Here is a 15,900-nt window from a genome sequence, read left to right as displayed (position 1 = left end):
CTGCCCTTCCGGTGATGCCAGCTGGCTCTGGTGCTCCTTAGGTGTTGCCAGAACAAAGCCTGCTCCTCCCGCCCCCAGGAACCAGCTGATTGAGCCTTTAGTGGAGAGAAATGACTCTAGAGCGCCATGGTGATGCAAGGCTCACTTTATTTCCTGATTCCATTCCAACAATAGAGGATGCAGCATCACCACCCATTCCTGCGACATCTGTGCCCTGATCTGTCTTCCCCGGGCCTCCTTTCTCTTCCGTTCCTGGGCGTGCAAGTCCTGAGGGTCAGTCTCTGATGTGGGACAGCGACACAGCCACCCCTCCCAGGCAGCTGGCAGCACACATGAGTGGAGAACAGTAGAGAATGGGACCTGTCTCAGAGACATGCTTCCAGCTGCCTGAGAGGTTGGACGTGACAGGAGCAGAGGGTCCTCAGAATACTGGGGCCCGCTCTAAAATTGGGGCCTGAACAGCTGGGCCAGGAGCTGCATCATAGCAGGGAATTGTTCCATGGGCGGGGGAACACACACACACACACACACACACACACACACACACACACACACACACACGTCTGACCATCATAGCCCCAAATAAGATCTCAGGCAACTGCCCCAGCCCCACTTCCTCAGGGGCCTGCCGGCCAACCACTCGGCTCAGGCTGAGCGTGGCCGCCTTCTCCAAAGCCCCGGGAGGCCGCGCTCTTTCGGGAGCAGTGAGGGAGCTTCTCTGGGGCTCTCCTGTGGTCTAGTCACGCCTTCCACCTGCCCATTTAAGTTGTGGCCATACGCAGCGCACAGCACACTGGGAGGAAGGAACAGGCAGGGTCGCTGGCCTGCGCCGCCGTTCCTGCTCCTGGCTGAAATAAAGCCCTTATTTATAACAAGAATGCCTGAACATCAATCTCTGATGTGCCATTGATGTGCTATATGTAAGTGGTGAGAACTTTCACAGAACAGCAAATTTCTGTGCACAGGCACGGCACACTGCGGGGAGGAAGCACTGCTTAGGGACCTGGCCCTGGCCCCGTCTCCCAGATGCACGGAAGGATACAGCATGTCCTGCAGGGGTGGCTGGGCAGAGGCGGCTCCGGGGGAGAGGCCCTCCAAGGAAGCCTGCAAGTCCTGCACCGGGCTCGGGTCAGTCAGGAGGCCGCGGCTCTGGACCTGCAGGGAGGACGAAGATCAGGGGCCTCCTCAGTGCTCCTGTCTCCAGCTCTCCTGCCTGCCTGCCGCCGCCTGCCTCTACAGGGCAGGGAGGCCCGGCGCACCCACCTGCAGGATGAAGTCACGCAGAGCTCGGACTGCGGTGTCCGAGAGGGCGGGAGGGCCCCGCTGTGGCTGCTCCGTGCAGGACGTGCCCCACTTCCTCTGGCGGAGAGGACGCTGCTGCTTCGGAATCGCACAAACTGGGGGAGGAAGCCCGGCGAGCAGGCAGTCGGTATTTCTTTCAGGGATGTCTCAGGGGCACCTACCTGGGGACCCGGGCCTGCCTCTGGGGCTCGGGATTAGAGGGCAGGAATGGAGTTGTGTCACAAACGCACAGTGATGAAGCTGATGGGAGGGACTCCTTGCCTAAAGTGTCACCAGGCACCGCCCTGTGCCGTTAAACCTGCAGCTCTCACTTCCCCACCTTGGAGACTTTCCTCTTTGTCAAAAATAATGTTTTCTGTGGTGGGGCAAGAGGGGCTCAGGGCTGAGAGGTTCCACTGAGGGCCTGAGGGTGCAGTGCTGAGTGGGCCCTGCGGTGCCAGGCATCACCCAGGGCCACCCTGTACCCAGCAATGCTTGGGGAGCCCCCCGGGGGTCAGCCACGTGTCAGGCAGGTGCTTCTGCCCCAGACTCCTCTCTGCCCCCTCCACCCTACCAATCCTTCAGCCTCATGTTCCCTTTGGTGAAGAAAACACAGGCATCGGCGGGGATCGGCTGAGGCCTCTCCCCACCCCCGGTCTCGCAGAGCCAATCCTCTTTCTTACGTGCCCGCTCCCAGCCCGTTCGCTCGGGCTCCGCTTCTCTGTCCTCACACGCTTGTGGTTTTACCAGCAGGAATTTACGATGGGCCAGGCCCTGGCTTATTGCCCTCCGGCTGGCGTCTCATCATAAGCACCAGTTTCTGTGTCTGCCTTTTTCTCAAGACTGAGCAGCCCTTCCAGGCAGTGCTCTGTGCTCACCTGGCCAGGGTCCTGGCACGTGGCGGGGATGAGGGTGGGGAGCGAGTAAGGAGATGTTGGGCACTGAGAGGGATGGTCTGGGCAGGCCGCACGAAGGGGAAGGCCCCCGGGTCAGCCTATAGGGAAGTCTTCAAACCACACGACCATGTCTTCTGCACTTACCAGAGTCATGAGCCTCAAGATCTCAGGTCTGAGGAAGGAATTCTCTCCGGCATCCAGGAGGGTGAACAGCAGAAATCGATTCCAGGGCTGGGAGGCCACGTGGAGTGCTGTGGGAAACAGCCGTCACCCTGGGGCGCCAGTGCCACCTTTGAGCCCTGCTAAGGTGGACCTGCTCCTCCTGTTGGTGCAAAAAGGTCTGCGCGCCTAGAGGCCCAGGCCCTGGCCAAGCCGAGCCCAGGGGGTTTCTGGCCCCCAGGAGTGGCTATCCACCTCTGTGGCCTGGCCCAGAAAGACCATGATTGCCATACTGGGGAGGCAGCAACTGGCCAGCCCTGCCACATGAGAGTTCTGAGACCTCTGGCTGGGCTCAGTATCACTTGAACTCTCTGAACCTCAGAGTTCTCGTCTGTATAATGGACCTGAGTGTACCCTTGCAAGTGTTGTTTAAAGAATGAAGTGAAACAAGTCTTTCACAGGGGGGTGGGGGTGGCAGGAGCTGGCCCCACCCCCAGTTTCCCCCATGGGAACATCAGAATTGGGAGAGGGGCTCTTACCCAGCTCTGGGTTCCTGGCATGCAGATAGTCAAGCAAGGCCTCCAGGCAGCTGACACAGGCCTGGACAACAGAGGGTCCTTCTGCAGGAAACAAAGACAGCCGGAGAGATGGGACAGCATACCCCACCTTGCCTTGGCACCCCATATGGCTCGAGTCCTGCCAGGAGTGATCCCTGAGCACTTAGGCAGAAGTAAATGAGCAATGCCAGGTTTGGCCCAAGCCACACCACCTCCAAATCAAACGAACATAACCCCACAAAGAAGTTCATGTCATAGCTTGTGACCAGTGAATTTTGGTGCCATTGAAAAAAATGTAAAGTTTGTTTTCTGAATGATAGGTCAAGAGATACTCAGTACTTGCCTTGCACATGGCTGACCTGGATTCGATCCCTGGCATCACATATGGTGCCCCTAAGCACTGCCAGAGGTGATCCCTGAGCTCAGAGCCAAGTATGGTCCCCAAACAAAGATGAATCAATAAAGAAAAAAACCCAAATCTCTGATTAATCAAGAAATATTTTAAGAGCTTCACTTTGCACCCAAGTAGAGAGCATGACTGAGGCTCTGCCGATGTTGGCTTCAGAGCAGGTGAGCCGGGGCCCCGCAGAGTCTCGGATCGCCGGCCCTGTGGCAGCTTCCCAACTGGCTCGTTGTTGCTACGGTCTGGTTGGTTTCCCTTTGAACCGGCTTTGTCCCTGGTACAGCTTTGCCCAGCGGTGCTCAGCCCAGCTGGACTAGAGCCTGGGGCACTACGGGGGCCCTGTGGGGCCAAGGTCAGGCCCTGGGCCCCATGCAGGGGCTAGGCATGTGCTCTGCCCTGGGGCTCTCCCCCAGGAAGGGAGCCTCCCAACGGGTCACAGCAGCAGAGCTTTCGTCAAAGCTGCCTGTCCCAATAACCACATCTTCGGGGAAATGCAGACCCTTACTACCAAGAGCTGCCACTCCATACCCCGAACTGGAAGACAGACACTACAAACCGTGGAGGACGCGGAGCAAAGGAAACTTTCCTGCTCCACTGTGGAAGAGAGGAGACGTCCCAGGCCACACTCCCTGCCCCATGGAGTCCACACAATGAGGTGGCTTTTGTGATCTGCCCTATACCTGACTCCTATCATTGTGATATGGCACAAGGGAGATTGTTTGATTGGGTCTTGATCTAATCACACCAGATTTTTAGTTTTGGGGGACCCACACCTGGCCATGCTCAGGAATTCCTCCTGGCTCTGTGCTCAGGAGCACTCCTGGCAGGGCTAAGGGGACCTTATGGGGGTGCTGGGGATCTAACCTGGATTGGCCACATGCAAACCAAGTGCCCTGAACTCACTGTACTATCTCTCTAGCCCAACACCAGTTCTTTTGAAGCTATTTTTTTTTCTACTGGTGGCAGAAAAGAGCACTTGTGGATGAAAATGTGAGGACTTGACATACACCGCTGGCCGGAGGACAGAGTGGCCATGTGGGATGACATCTCCCACGGCTAAGTCTCTAAGACAGAGATTTATTGAGATACAATCAGAAACAATGAAATTCATCCTTTAGATGGTGTCATTCATTGGTTTAGAATACTCGGAGTTGAACAGCTATATAATTCCAGAACATTTATTACCCTAGAAGAATCCCTTTATTTATCAAATGCAGAAGCTTCTCATTCTATTGCCCCCCACCAAAACAGTCGTGAGGGGGCTGGAGAGCTAGTATAGTGGGAAGGGTGCTTGTCTTGCACATGGCCACGTTTGATTGCCAGCACCCCAGATGATCCCTCCATCCCCCTGTGTGATCCCTGAGTACTCCTTACTCAGGAGTAAGCCCTGAGTACCACTGGGTGTTGCAAAAAACAAACAAAAGCCCTAGGAAACCACTAATTTACTGTCTCTATGGAATTGCTTATATTGGATAGTTTATTAAAATGAAATAATATTTGGCCTTTTGCATCTGGTTCTTTTTCACTTAGTTTAATACTGTCAAGGTTCATTCATGTTGCAATGGATCAGTCCTTTATTCATCTTCTGGTCACACAGTGTTCAGTGGCATGTTATATGTATAGAGAGTTTTTTCCATTCACCATCAGTGGACAGACATTGGGATTTTGCACTTCTGGGTTTCTTAGAAAAAGGTGCTATGACATTTGTAAGTGAGTTTGTTTTTTAACACTTCTTTTTAGATTTTATTCGTTTTGCTGTTACTATTGTGGGGCCAGTCACAGCAGAGCTGGGAGTCACCAGGGCCACACTCAGTGGGTACTAAGTGGGGGTACTGTGTGGTACTGAGGATTGAACCCAGAACCTCCCACAGGCTCTACGGTTTGCGCCACATCCCAGATACTACATACAAGTTCTCACGTGGTCAACCACTCCCCTGCTCTCCATTTTCTTAGGTCTGTACCTAGGAGAACTCTTTCGAGCAGCCCCACTGCACATTCCCAGCTGCTAAGCGTGAGGGTCCAACTGCTCGGCCTCTCCAGGAAGCATGGGGTTGGCTGCCTGCACTGCGGAAGGACGGCTCAGGGGTTGGGAAATGGTCTCCCTGCCACTGCCTTGGGTCACTGCAACCATCTTGCTCAACCAGGCCCTGCTCCAGCCTTCTCTTCCTACCCGCTTCCTGCCTGGCACTCTCTGACCTTCCAGAGCCCCAGAAGCATTCCCACACCTCACGGCTCCCACACCTCCGCGACTCCCACACCCCCGGCTCCCTGACACCCTTCACCGGGCACAGGAGGCCCTGCCTGTCCAGCCCGCCTCTCTGTCAACCTCACCTCCTCCCTGCCCGCGTGCTCCCCGCCCTGCTCCTGCTCCTGCTGTCCTCCCCTCGCCCTCTGCCTGGACCTCTTCAAGTCCAAGGTCAAAAGTCCTCTTCTCTGGAAAGGCTCAGCGGGCCTCCCCAAGCAGAAGCTTTTACATGAAAGAAGTCGAGCAGCTTTGTGGAGGAAGACGATGTGAACTGCTGGATGGATGACGGGACAGGACAACTGTGATCGTCCCCCGGCAGAGCCTGGTCCTGCCAAGTGACTGCGTGTGGACAGTGGCTGAGCAAATGCCCTGCCCCAGGGAAGGACGCAGCTTCCCTGGGTGGAGGTCCGTTTGCTCTTTATGACTCGGGGGAAGAAGTCCATCGATTCCCAGAGGGGGACATGGTCTGCGGCGCTGGCCCCAAGTCTGTGGGTGTTGTCCCGTCACAGTGTCCGGCATTACTCCCAAGTCCAGCTAAGCATACTTAACTCTAGGCACTTCTGGGAAAGAGAAACGCTTTTTGGTTTTTTGGTTCACTCGGTGGCTCTCAGGGCTTACTCCTGGCTCCAGGTCCAGGGGTGGCTCGTGGTGGGGCTCGGGAGACATGTATGACGGCGGGGACTGAACCATGGTCTGCCACGTGCAAGGGAAGCACCTGAGGCCCTGTGCTACCGTCTCTCGCGCCCGAAAGAGAAGGAGAAAGCTGGCCTGCTGCAGGGACACAGGCCAGGAGCTGCTACTGTCACCCCACCACGCTCTGGGGGAGAGACGCAGAGGCCTCCTTAGGGACCCGGCTGTGACCAAGTCTCAGCTGACCCGGGGCACCAACATTCACCTTGAGCCCCGGAGCAGCAGGGCCGCAGCGTGGGGACTCAGCGGGGGTCTTACCTGCACCAGGAGGTTCTGCAGTCCGATGACCAGGGTGAGCACTTGCGATGTCCCCAGGGGAGCGAGGACAGCGTCCTCGGGGGCCGGCGGAGGCTGGACCCCCAAGGGCAGCAGCAGCACCAGGCCCGAGGAGAAGCTCTGGCGGAGAGCCGTGCGCAGGAAGCACAGGATGGCGGCTGGAAGCAGAGTGGGCGCCGTCAGGGTGGGAGGCGGCTGGCCGGGGAGTGTCCTACCTCGGGGCTGGAGGGCGGGGGCCAGGCCCGTACCTGAGAGCAAAGCCGGCTGCTTCTTGGGCAAGCTGAGGGCCTTCAATACGTGGGCGAGTTCCACGGACACGTTCCGGTGAACCTGACACGAGGGGCAAGGGCGGGTGCCCCCACTCAGGAAACAACAACCTGCCCCCACCCACCCACACTCCCCATCACTGCCTGGACAGAGGACACCACCGAGACTCACCACCCCTCAGTTTAGAAACATAAGGCAGGAAATCAAGCTTGGACCTGGGGACTCAAATCTCCCCTTTCTCATGGGCCTCCTCCACCAGGAAGCCTCCTGTGGTTTTGCCTATGCTCCAATCCGTGCCTCAGCTCAGCGACCAGCCCAAGGTAGGTGCCAGAATCCAAACCTGGGCCCAGCCACATGCCGGCTGTGTGGCCACGACCATCTGCTGACCTGCCCTTCTCTCAGCCTGCCTCTGGGTTCTGTCGAGGGAGTGGGCCTGGGGCCTTGGGCTCCCGCTCCTCCCAGAGCAGCTGAGAGTCCCAGCACCCTTGCTGCCGGAGCACCAGAGGCGCCCTGGCAGAAGACTGGGCTTAGAGCTACTACAGAGGAGCCCAGAGCGTGTCCTCACTGCCACCTGTCACTGGCAGAACGGTCAGGTTCCAGGTAGAAGGACCAGCAGGAACAAAAGCTGGAGGTGCCATGTCAATGCAAGAGGTGAACAGAGAAAAAGTGGGGGGGGGCATTATTTGGAAGGAAGCTTAGCTAGACGCTCAATTTTTCTTTAAGTCCGAGTTTCAAGATAAGCATTGTAAATCAACCACCTGGGCTGGGGAGACAGCTCAAGGGCGCAGCGCACGTGCTCCGCGTGCCGGAGACCCTGGTTTGGTCTCCCGGCACGGAGCACCACTGGCAGCTAGCCCTGAGCAATGTGCTAGGAGAAACCCCCGAGCACCGCCGATTCTGAACCCCCTCCTCCCCAAATAAAATCCAACCAACCGAAAATACACGCAAGAAGGAAAGGAGATGTAAAATAAAGCAGTCTAGCTGACTCAAAGCAGAGCAAGTCAGAGGCCGGGGTCCGAGACAGGAGAGAGGGTGGAATGGCAGACTGCGAGGCTGCAGAGGGGCCAGGAAGGCCGGAGCGGACAGGGGCCTGCCCACAGGCAGGGGCTGCAGGGATGGAGCGGTGGGGCCAGAAGGCAGTCTCGGGGCCCTCGAGCACAGAGGCTAGGAGGGAGCTGAGGGATGGCGCAGAGGGGAGGCCAGGGCAGCTGGGGGTCCCTCCGTCTACCCCACCAAGCCGCCCGCGCACCTGCGACCATACAGGCCTCCCGCAGCTGCCAGACCTTAAGCCGACACAGGCGGCGTGCACCCGCACGAGATGGACACGGGGTGGGCGCTGATCTAGTGAGGAGACCGAGCAGGCTGAGGGCTGGCCCACAGAGGGCTCGTCTCAGGGGAGAGCCGAGTGTGAGGCATGCTCTGAGCTGCTTGGCCGGGCCGTGATGACAGGGAGCGCGGGGCAGAACCCACTGCCCCCGGCTCCCCCGCAGCACGTCTCCAGCCTCCCCACGACAACTTACACTGCCGCCCGGCACTTCTAGGTCACGGGCTGGCTTCCGCCCCGACAGCCGTCCCCTCCCTTGCTGCTCCATGCCTGAGGAGTGCCCAGCTCCGAGCCCTTGCCCAGGCTGTCCTCCACACGCGCCTTCCCCCGGCCTTTGCCTGGTACATCTTATCTTTCAAGGATTTGCTCGAGAACGCCAGGGCGCGGTCTGGCTCAGTGGTGGGGCACTTGCCTTGCACACAAGGCCCTGGGTTCTGTTCCCGACACCACCTGGTCCCACAAGCACTGCCAGGCATGACAAGCACCAAAGCTGGGTTAATGCTTGAGCACCATCAAAAATTGTACCAAGGGCAGGGGAGTCCGAGGGAGAGCGCGGGGGTTAAGACGTCTGCCTTACGGTTGGTCAGGCCAGGTTCAGTCCCCCAGAACACACAGGGCTGGTGTCCCCAGCACTGCAGGCCCTCAGCAGCACTGTGTCCTGGGAAGGGCTGGGAAGGGCTCCCTGGCCTCGGGACCATATCCTGCCAGTGCCCCCCCACCTCCCAACACACACAGACACACAAAGGGACGCCAATACCAGCTCTCTAAAGGTAAACCAACAAGCGTAATCCCACTGCAACAACCCCCTGGCTCCCCACCATCTGGTAGGCCAGGAAACCATCTCACCAAGGCAAACTCTCGGGTGATCTCTGTCCCGAGAAGCCCCAGGGCTGGGAGCTGTGTCCCTTTGTCTGCATGTCCCCCGGCTGGTCACTCACCGGCAGGCTGGCGCGGTGCTGCTGTGCAGAGCAGGAGGCGGTGAGCAACCAGGCGGAGCAGAGTAGCGCTGAGTGGGCCGGGCTGGTGGCCGCCCCCGTGAGGGCCAGGATCCTCTCCAGGAGCGCCAGCAGGGCTGAGCTGCTCAGGAGCACTGCAGCAGCTAGGGAGGACGCAGGGCAGGGCTCGTGTGAGTCACAGAGGAGCCCAGGGAGCACTCACATATGGGGAGCAGACAAAGGTTTCCAAGCCCCAGGCGCCGGGGAACCAGGGCATCTTTGATGGCCCCGCCCCGTGCTGATCTCTTGTTCCCGTTGGACCTAAACACCAGGGATCAAAGCCGGGTCTCCCATGTGCACAAGGACCCTTTGCGCTCTCCCCGGGGCCCCCGTTTCTCCTTCTGAGATGAGAGTCAAGGGTGCAGACCCCGCCCAGTCTCTGCTTCCCAGTGGCCGGGGCCCGCACCTCTCCGCTGGCTGCCCGGCGTGGTGTGCTGGAGGCTGCAGTACAGGAAGTTGAAGGAGGGCTGCAGGACGTCCGCATCGGAGGGGCTGCACCGCCCACACAGCGTGCTCACTGCAGAGAACCGTGCCCGGACGCTGCGACCCGAGGCCCTCCCTGAGTGCCCTGCCCGTCTCTGCCGCTTCCCCCTTCCCCTGCACCACGTGCCAGCAGAGCTCTGGCGCTTTCGATGCAGTTCCCTGGACCGGCCGTTTTCCTTTCACTCAGCCTCCTTCCAACCAGCACCGAACCCCGACTCCTAGGCCAAGATTCAGCTCCAAGTTCACCTCCTGAACCCTGGAACTTCTCAGGGTGAGATTCGATCTCCCCTCCCGGTCCCGCAGAGCACACCCCTCTCAGGGCACGGGCACCCTGGCACCCGCCCCAGCCCCACAGGAATCTTTGGTGTCACAGGACACTTGGCCTGTGGCAAACCAGACAGAGAGGTGTCCCCTGGACCCCTGGACTAATTCTCTCCCTCCACCTCTTTCATTTCAGGCCACTGTTCAGGCCATTGGGCTGCAGCGATAGCACAGCGGGCAGGGCATTTGCCTTGCACGTGGCTGACCCGGGTTCTATTCCTCTACCCCTCTCGGAGAGCCGGGCAAGCTACCGAGAGTATCCCGCCCGCATGGCAGAGCCTGGCAAGCTCCTGTGGTGTATTTGATATGCCAAAGATAGTTAACAACAAGTCTCACAATGAAGACATTACTGGCGCACACTCGAGCAAATCAATGAACAACGGGAGGACACTGCTATTTCAGGCCATTACTCTCCCTGTCAGAGGCACCTCTGAGGGTGCTCCTGTCCCACATAGCTCTCCCTCCAAACGCTCCTCTGAAGTGGAAACTACGCACATAACGGTCAACTGTCCTGATAAGGTCTGGGAGAGAAAGAGGGAGGGAGGGAGGGAGGGAGGGAAGGAGGGAAGGAGCCTAACATACCAAACACCCTTAAATCAGGTCCAACAGTGAAACTTCCCTGAGGAATCCAAGGCTCGCAGAGGCAAGTTACCGTCCAAGGCCGCACAACGAATGAGTGGGCGGGTCAGCCCAGGGTCCTAGCTCCAGAGCCCAAGGTCAGTGAGTGGGTGAGCGGGCGGGTGAGACAACCCAGGCTTTGGCTCTAGATCTTAGGCTTGTTACATACTTTCCCCTCTCCCAAACACTCCCAGAGAACAAGCAGAGAAAGATCCAGAACGTCCCTTCGCAAGGAGCCCAGCGGCACAGACAGGCTGCCCCACTACGCGCTGCCAGCCCGCCGGCACCTTGGTGGAGGAGTTTCATGGCCAAGCTGTCCAAGTCCTGCCCCGGCTCGTTCCGTAGCTGCACCAGGGAGAGGAGCTTCAGCAGCAGCGGCAGGTTCCCGGGGCCTGCACGGAACAGGGGGCCCGTCAGCGGTCCCGAGGCCGAGGCCGGGCCGAGGCACAGCCCCACGCTCACTCTCACCAGCCCACGGTCAGTCACACGGCCCCCGCCAGCGGCTGCCGGGAGGGAAAGGGTAGCGGAACCCCTGTGCCAACTCCGTGGTGGGCACCAGAAAATCACCATCTCACTTAAACCCCTTAAAACTTGTGCGAAGCAGGGGTTGTTCTTCCTCTGCGGAGTGAAAGAAGAAAAGAAAACAGAAGCCTCAGGGCTGCAGACCTGCTCCGTGCCCCCACACAGGGAAGCGCATTCAGCGCCGGAGCCGAACCCTGCAGCGAATGGCCACTCCGTCCGCCTGTCCCCCAGAAGTGGCCCGGCTCCTCCCACAGCCCGGAACACCCCTGCCGCTGACCAGTGGGCCCCACGCTCCCCTTCCCAACTGCGTGGGCATCTCACTTAAACTTTCTTGATGAGGAAGTAGGAAAAGACAAATCAGTCCAGACCTTCCCAGCATGTTGAGAGCTCAGCTTCCCAGACTGAGGGGTTCCACTCTAGATTTGAAAACTATGATAACATGCCTGCCATGCAGAGTGGGACACGCTAGTGTACATTAGATACACTCACCCCTGCTAGACAAAGACATCATTAAATGTGCGCGCGCACGCACACACTCTCTCTCTCTCTCTCTCTCTCTCTCTCTCTCTCTCTCTCTCTCTCTCTCTCCAGGGACAGGAAGGAGGTACACTTTAACTTGAAGTCAGACTGGCGGGAGTTTTCTTTTTTTTTTCTTTTTTTTTTGCTTTTTGGGTCACACCCGGCATTGCAAAAGGGTCTCCTGGTTCAAGCACTCAGGAATTACTCCTGGAGGGGCTCAGGGTACCACATGGGATGCTGGGGATCAAACCCGGGTTGGCTGCGTGCAAGGCAAACGCCCTCCCCGCTCGGCTATCGCTCCAGCCCCCTTTCCTTTTGCAGAGAATATTCTGCTTGTCCTTCCTGAACAGACTGGTCGCATGGGCCCACTCCTGACCTGAGGGCAAACATCCCGCAGAGACAGACTGACCTCCGGCGGGGGAGACCCCGTGCTCCACCAGCATCCGCTGCAGGATCAGCAGGAAGTGGCCTCGGATGAGTCCCCCCACTTGGATATCCTCATTCCTCCGCAGAAAGCTCCTCAGGGCGATGAGCACTGTGCGGGCTGTTTCCACAGGGCTGGCATAGATGAGGTCCTGCGTGGGCGAGAAGGATGCCAGAGCTCAGGGGGACCTGGGCAGGTGCCAGGGGAGTGCCGGGGGCAGAAGCACTCCCCAGAACCTCTCAGGCCCAGCCTAAACAGGAGGAAAGGGAGGCGCAGCGAGTGCGGGACATGCCCGGGGTACAGTCAGGGCAGAGATCTGAATGCAGGTTTCCTGCTTTCGAGGACGCAAAGGGAAGACTCGGGACGAAAGAAAGGCTCTTTCGGGGAGACTCAAAGGGCTGAGTGCGCAGCCGTGTGTGCTAGGCTCTGAGACTCAAGCACGCTGGGCTTCCGTCCTGGAGAGAGAGATGAGAGGTGAGAGCCAGCAGCAAGTGAGAGAGACAGAGGCAGAAATGAGAGGGCAGCGTGGATGGGGAGAGGAGGGGGAGGCAGAGAGGAGCGAGAGTTATTTCTGGACAGGCACCTGAGCTGCCTTACGGGAAAGCAGCAGAGGACAGTGATGTCACAGGACAGGGAGAGGATGGGTTAAGACAGATTCAGGACGCAGGAAGGCCCTCTGCTATGGCCCTGCCACAAAGCCTGGCTACTTCTGCCTCAAGCCATAAAGGCCTTAGGTTCAGAAGGTGGAAAAGGCATCGCCCCTTGTTTTCAGCTAACTTAACAAGAACACGCCAAAAGCAAAGTCAGTCCGAAGCTGGACCGATGAGGCTGCTGGCACCGACCAGTTCCAACAGGCCAGTTCCTCTGCACAGTGAGGCCTGGGGGCCATGAAGCGACCATCACGAACAGAATCCCTCTCCAGCAAAGACGATTCCTGACACAAGAGGGAGGGTGGCCAAAGGGGACCTGGCAAAAATAATCCAGAGTCACACTCGGGCTGGGCTTTTCACAGACGTCCGCAGCTACAATATCAAGAGCAACCATGCACTTAGGGCCTGATGATGTCAGGGGCTGGGTCGGAGAAGCTGCATTTGTTTACACTCTGCATCTTCATCAAGAATCTCCCCTCCAGGGGCTGGAGCAAGAGCACAGCAGGTTTGCCTTGCACGCCGCCAACCCGGGTTCGATTCCCAGCATCCCATATGGTCCCCTGAGCACCGCCAGGAGTAATTCTTGAGTGCAGAGCCAGGAGGAACCCCTGTGCATCGCCGGGTGTGACCCAAAAAGAAAAGAAAACTCCCCTCTGGCGTCACATGCTTTTCTAAGGGAGCAAATGGGGCAGATTAAGTAACCTGCCTCAGGTGAAGCTGGGGGACCCGAGTGCATCCCGAGTGAATGAAGGGTGGGCTGATGTCAGAATCATCACTGTCACCTTGAAGGGACTCCAAGTAAATCTCCCTGGGAGAGGAGGACCACAGAACACAGAACTGAAGGGCTGAGGGGATGACAGAAATTTCCCTTAATTCTCTTCCTGTCTAGAGTGGAAGGCTGAACCTGGGAGGGGACATGCCACGTCCAATGTCACGAGGCCTAAGACCAAAGCAGTCCCCTGTCCTGCTCCGTTACTGGCACACGGCTGCCTGGCAGCCAGAGCTGGCCCCTCAGAAACTGGAGCTTGGGGGCTGGAGTGATAGCACAGCGGGTAGGGTGTTTGCCTTGCACGCGGTCGACCCGGGTTTGATTCTCAGCATTTCATATAGTCCCCTGAGCACCTCCAGGAGTAATTCCTGAGTGCAGAGCCAGGAGTTAACCCCTGTGCATCACCGGGTATGACCCAAAAAGCAAAAGAAAGAAAAAAGAAAAAAAAAAAAAAGAAACTGGAGCTCAGAAAATCTGGAGTGCAAGTGGACGAAGCCTCCTCAGGCTTTGGAGGCCCCGCTGAGCGCAAGGGCGTGTGGGCATCTCTGTGCCACCCCACCACCCAGTCAGCGAACAAGGCCCCCTGCGGCCTCTCCCACATGCGCTGCCCAGAGATGTCGGGGCGGACTGGGAGACAACAACGAGCTCCGGTGGGGTCACGAGGCCCAATTCCGCATGGCCCCGAGCTCCACCTTGCGTGGCCCGAGAAACCCCTGAGAACTAATGCAGCTCTGGGGTCCCAAGCACCAGCAGGTGTGACGCTTGTGTATAAGAATATGACCCATATATATGTACAAATTACAGCAGCTGCTTCTGGAATCATCTCACTCCAATAGATTTGTTTTCTAATACAGTTTCTTGAGTGGAAGAAAAACTGAGTTTCAGGCAGTGTTTTATCAGCTGCACGCAACAGGCAGCTTACTGACCTAACCAGTGTGCGTGAGGAGTTACCTGAAGGAGTGTCTGACTTCCCAATCAGAGCCCAGGTCTCCAGACAATCCCCAGTGTCTCTGAGGGTGTGAGTTGTACACGTAGTGCTAGCCTGCGAGTCACGGCAGGAAGGCGGCCTCGAATCCCGGTGTAACCAGACATCTCCACCCTCACGCACAGGCCTTCTTCCAGCTGTCTTGTCTGAGTATATGTATTCCGGGGAGGAGTACTCAAATTCCCAGGGGCCCCTCCCTTCACTTCTCAGCCAAGCAGATGGATAGTTCACTGCAAGGGCTCGAAGATGAAGAGCTGCTCAGGCCCTGGGGTGTTTGGCGGCCGCTGGGCTCACACCAGGCAGTGCTCATGGGCCTCCATGGCTCTACCCAGTGATGTTTAGGGGACCATGAGGTGCTGGGGATCAAACAGGTAAGCCACAGACCTCAACTATCATCTCTCTGGTCCCACAAGGGACATTAAACTTTCTTGGACATTAAATTCTTTTCAGTGGACTCTGCTGCGAGGCGGCCAGGTGAGAGGGGACGGTGGCTCACAGGGCATTTCAGCTGCAGGGAGGCAGGGACCCAGCTCTGCCATCAGGCGCCTGGCCGCCGGAGAGCTCCCACAGACAGCAAACAGCTGAGTCCAGGTCCACGTGGCCCTGCCCTTAGTGACCAGCTCTCACAGAGGGCCCGGCTGTATCCGAATGCAGAAACAAGCGACTGGCACCTACTATCAAAATGAGCAGGACGCTGGGGCTGCTCCTGAGCAGGCAGAAGAGGGTGCTGAGGCTGCCAGGAAGGGCGGGCTTCCCAGGAGACACGGTCTCATCCGGTTCCTCAGAGTCATACTTTTCCCAGGAGAACCACAGTTCCAGGATACGGTGTCCGAACCTACTCATCAGCGGTGGGTACAGCAGAAAGAACCTGAGTACGAATGGGTCATGCGTATAGACCAGGTGCAGGTCTGGGATGGCCTCTAGGAATTTTCTGATGGCACTGACCACGGCCTGGAAGCAAAAAAAGGAAGGCTCGAACTACATCCCAGAGAGGAGCCGAGGGACCCCAACAAACTGCCAGGGCATGCGTGGGGCAGTATACTGACAACTTCACTGCTGCGTCACAGGGTCCTCTCGCAAGAAGAAAACCCCACTATGCTTACTTTGTTATAGGATTCCCAATCGGGGTGATTCTGCTCCCCAGGGAAATGTTCCCTGAAGCACATTTGGAAATGCCTAGAGATATTTTTGATTGTCCTGACTGGGGGAGGGGAGGGGGAGATGTGCTATTGGCATCCAGTGGGAGAGAACAATGCACAGGGCGCGCTCTCCCCCCCACCCCCCACACGCACGCACGCACGCACGCCCAGAGACACAATTTACAATGTGCAAAATGTCCACAGTGCCGAGGAGAAGCCCAGTGTACACGATACTGACCACAGTGGGCTGTGATGGTCAGTTCACAGGTCCATCTCTCTGGCCTTGAGCTGCCGGAGGACAGCTAAAGTGAACAGATCAGTGCAGATGGCCTGGCACAGAGGGGTCAATAGGTTGGAAATAATACATGTATGTGTCC

The 15,900-nt window shown here is 57.8% G+C and overlaps 1 protein-coding gene across 1 annotated transcript in view; it reads right to left on the bottom strand.

Moving 5' to 3' along the window:
* Window positions 1-274: 274 nt before the first annotated feature.
* The window catches only part of MEI1 (meiotic double-stranded break formation protein 1), a 55,127-nt gene continuing 39,501 nt past the window's right edge, over window positions 275-15,900 (bottom strand). The window contains 15 exon segments of the mRNA XM_056137477.1: window positions 275-320; window positions 1,043-1,155; window positions 1,264-1,311; window positions 1,313-1,363; window positions 1,365-1,397; window positions 2,322-2,428; window positions 2,876-2,941; window positions 2,944-2,956; window positions 6,490-6,665; window positions 6,756-6,837; window positions 9,037-9,197; window positions 9,500-9,610; window positions 10,803-10,907; window positions 11,966-12,131; window positions 15,060-15,335. Of these exon segments, the coding sequence (XP_055993452.1) occupies window positions 275-320; window positions 1,043-1,155; window positions 1,264-1,311; window positions 1,313-1,363; window positions 1,365-1,397; window positions 2,322-2,428; window positions 2,876-2,941; window positions 2,944-2,956; window positions 6,490-6,665; window positions 6,756-6,837; window positions 9,037-9,197; window positions 9,500-9,610; window positions 10,803-10,907; window positions 11,966-12,131; window positions 15,060-15,335 (1,554 nt within the window).

This window comes from Sorex fumeus, unplaced genomic scaffold (assembly GCF_029834395.1).
Source record: "Sorex fumeus unplaced genomic scaffold, SorFum_2.1 ptg000125l, whole genome shotgun sequence".
NCBI lineage: Eukaryota > Metazoa > Chordata > Mammalia > Eulipotyphla > Soricidae > Sorex > Sorex fumeus.
The sequence above is the reverse complement of the archived record's forward strand: the minus strand, read 5'-3'. Positions and strand labels throughout refer to the sequence as shown.